Raw genomic sequence first — 2,644 nt, 5'->3', positions numbered from 1 at the left:
TCTGCAGGTTTTTACATAGAGATATGTTTATACATAATAGCCTGGTTTTATGATTATAATATATCTTTATTAACATTTTTACAAATAAATAATAAATACATTCTGGCAGTATCTGAATTAAGAAGAAATAAAAAGAGATCCTAAAATCGCCTTTGTAAAATCCTTTAAAAAAAAAAAAGTTTTGACTTTATCCATGTTCACACTTTTGAGATAGACATTTAAGCAAATGAGTGCATATTTAATAAAATAATGTTTAAAAAATGTGCTACGTTTAAACCAGTTTAGAAAAAGAAAACTATGCCTGTATTACAATCAACCACAATTGAAACAGAGGACACGCCCCTTTGCTTGGCCCCACCCACGTCCATCAGTCACATATAAGCTGAGGAGGCAGAGCAGAGCCAGACCTTCACACTCAAACTGCAGCTGGATTTATTTCTTCTACTCTGTGTGAAGCTGTGTGTGTTTCTGGGGATTGATGGTCAAGGCAAGAAGTTATCACATGCGCCTGCCTTCAATGCAAGGTGAGCCTTTAAAAATATAAATGACATATTTATTCATTTTGATGATACATCATGTTTCTTTAAAGGGATAGTTCACCCTGAAATGAAAATTCACACACCTTTTAGTGGTTAAAAACATTTGCATTTCTTTATTTTGTTAAACACAAAAGAAGATATTTTAAAGAATGCTGAAAACCCACTGTCTTCTACTGTAGGAGAAACAAATATTATGGAAGTCAATGGTTACAGGTTTTCAGCTTTTATCGAAATATCTTCATTTGTGTTCAACAGAAGAGAGAAAGTCAAGCAGGTTTGGAACAAGTGAAGGAAGAGTCAATTTTGACAGAATTTATGTTTGGGTGCACCATCCCTTTAACAAGATTTGTATTGTATCACATGTATTTGTGAATTTACCATTCACTGACACAAATGAATCATTTGCTAAAATAGAATATTTAAAAAATACATATAATTAATTTTAAGTTGGCAGTTCATTCCGCTGTGGCAACCCCAGATTAATAAAGGAACTAAGCCGAAAAGTAAATGAATGATTAATTTTTTTTTTATTTACATTTTGTATAAGTGGCGGTTCATTCCATTGTGGCAACCTCTGAAATAGAGACTAAGCCGAAGGAAAATTAATGATTGAATGAATTTTGTATAAGCACAAGTACTAAAACATACAAAAAAAATAAAATAAAATAAGGAAAAAAGTGAACAAAATTTCTGAAACTTTAACTTAAGTTTTAATTTAAATTTTTAAAACCAAAAACTGAAGCTACTGACAACATGAAGCTGCAATAACACTGACATATAAGAGTGTGTTTTTCCACAGGTCACAGCATTATGGAAGTGGCGGTTTTGCTGTTGCTGACTATACCAATGAGGACAGCCACACCAGTGAGACAGACACACAGGTGTGTGCATGATCACCCAACACACTTACTTAATTCTTAATACTGAATTCTGTGTGATTTATGAGCCATTTTCCTCATGGGGACCAAAGAAATTTCTCCGCAAGGTCAAAATTGACTGGCGTTGCTATATTTATGGGGACATTTGGTTTCTACAACAATACACACGTGTATGGCTATCTTTATTGAGAAGAGATGTAAGGATTTTTCTAATGTACAAACTGCATATTCTCTCTCCCCCAACCCTTCCCCTAAACCAAACATCATAGGAAACAATCTTCAAATTGTCTTCATTTTTTTGGTCAAATTACTGAATTATTTGTGATTTATGAGCTATTTTCCTCATGGGGACTAAAAATATCTCCGCTGGGTCAAAACTGACTGGTATTGCTATATGTGTGGGGACATTTGGTTTCAGCAACACACACACACACACACACTCTCTCAACACTGTAAAAAATGTGAACAGATTTCAGTATATTGTGATTCATGTTTATTTATTTATGCTTTTGAATTGCATTATGGGATCTTGATCTTTTCTCTAACAGCTTCTGATGTTGAAAAGTTTGAAAAAGTGATTTTTATTGACATTATTAATAGTCTGAAGTAATATTTTGTCTGGAATGGTGTTGTGAATTATGGTATAAGATCCTGGTGATACAGTAAATTTTACTGACTTAATCCTTTCTATATTAATTCCTCATTAATGCATTCATTTTCTTTTCGGCTTAGTCCCTTTATTAATCCAGGGTTGAAACAGTGGAATGAACCGCCAACTTATCAAGCACGTTTTTATGCAGCGGATGCCCTGGGAAACATCCACACACACACAGTCATTCACACACATACACTACGGACAATTTAGCCTACCCAATTCACCTGTACAGCATGTCTTTGGTCTGTAGGGGAAACTGTAGCACTCGGAGGAAACCCACAGGAACGCAGGGAGAACATGCAAACTCCACACAGAAAAGCCAACTGAGCCGAGGCTTGAACCAGCGACCTTCTTGCTGTGAGGCCACAGCACTACCTACTGCGCCACTGCCTCACCCTATATTATTTCTTACACAATATAATGTTTCAAAATAATAAAATGTCAATGAAAGTCACTTTGTTAGGAGATGCAGAGATCAAGGTCCCGTAATGTAAATGATATCCTGCAAATCACGAAATACGGGACCTGTTAACTAATGGATATTTTGCCAGTGTATACTGTATATTCATGGA

The 2,644-nt window shown here is 35.1% G+C and overlaps 1 protein-coding gene across 2 annotated transcripts in view; it reads left to right on the top strand.

The window, feature by feature from the left end:
* Positions 1-403: 403 nt before the first annotated feature.
* Positions 404-2,644, top strand: part of LOC147834377 (uncharacterized) — a 6,056-nt gene continuing 3,815 nt past the window's right edge. For both annotated transcript variants that reach the window (XM_087275788.1, XM_087275787.1), the window contains exons 1-2: positions 404-524; positions 1,339-1,420. In XM_087275788.1, the coding sequence (XP_087131914.1) occupies positions 479-524; positions 1,339-1,420 (128 nt within the window). In that variant the 5' untranslated portion in view covers positions 404-478. The remainder of the gene's footprint in view (positions 525-1,338; positions 1,421-2,644) is intronic.

The sequence above is a fragment of the Danio rerio genome, chromosome 12 (assembly GCF_052040795.2).
Source record: "Danio rerio strain M-AB ecotype USA chromosome 12, GRCz13ab, whole genome shotgun sequence".
Taxonomy (NCBI): domain Eukaryota; kingdom Metazoa; phylum Chordata; class Actinopteri; order Cypriniformes; family Danionidae; genus Danio; species Danio rerio.
This window is presented reverse-complemented; position numbering and strand designations above follow the sequence as displayed.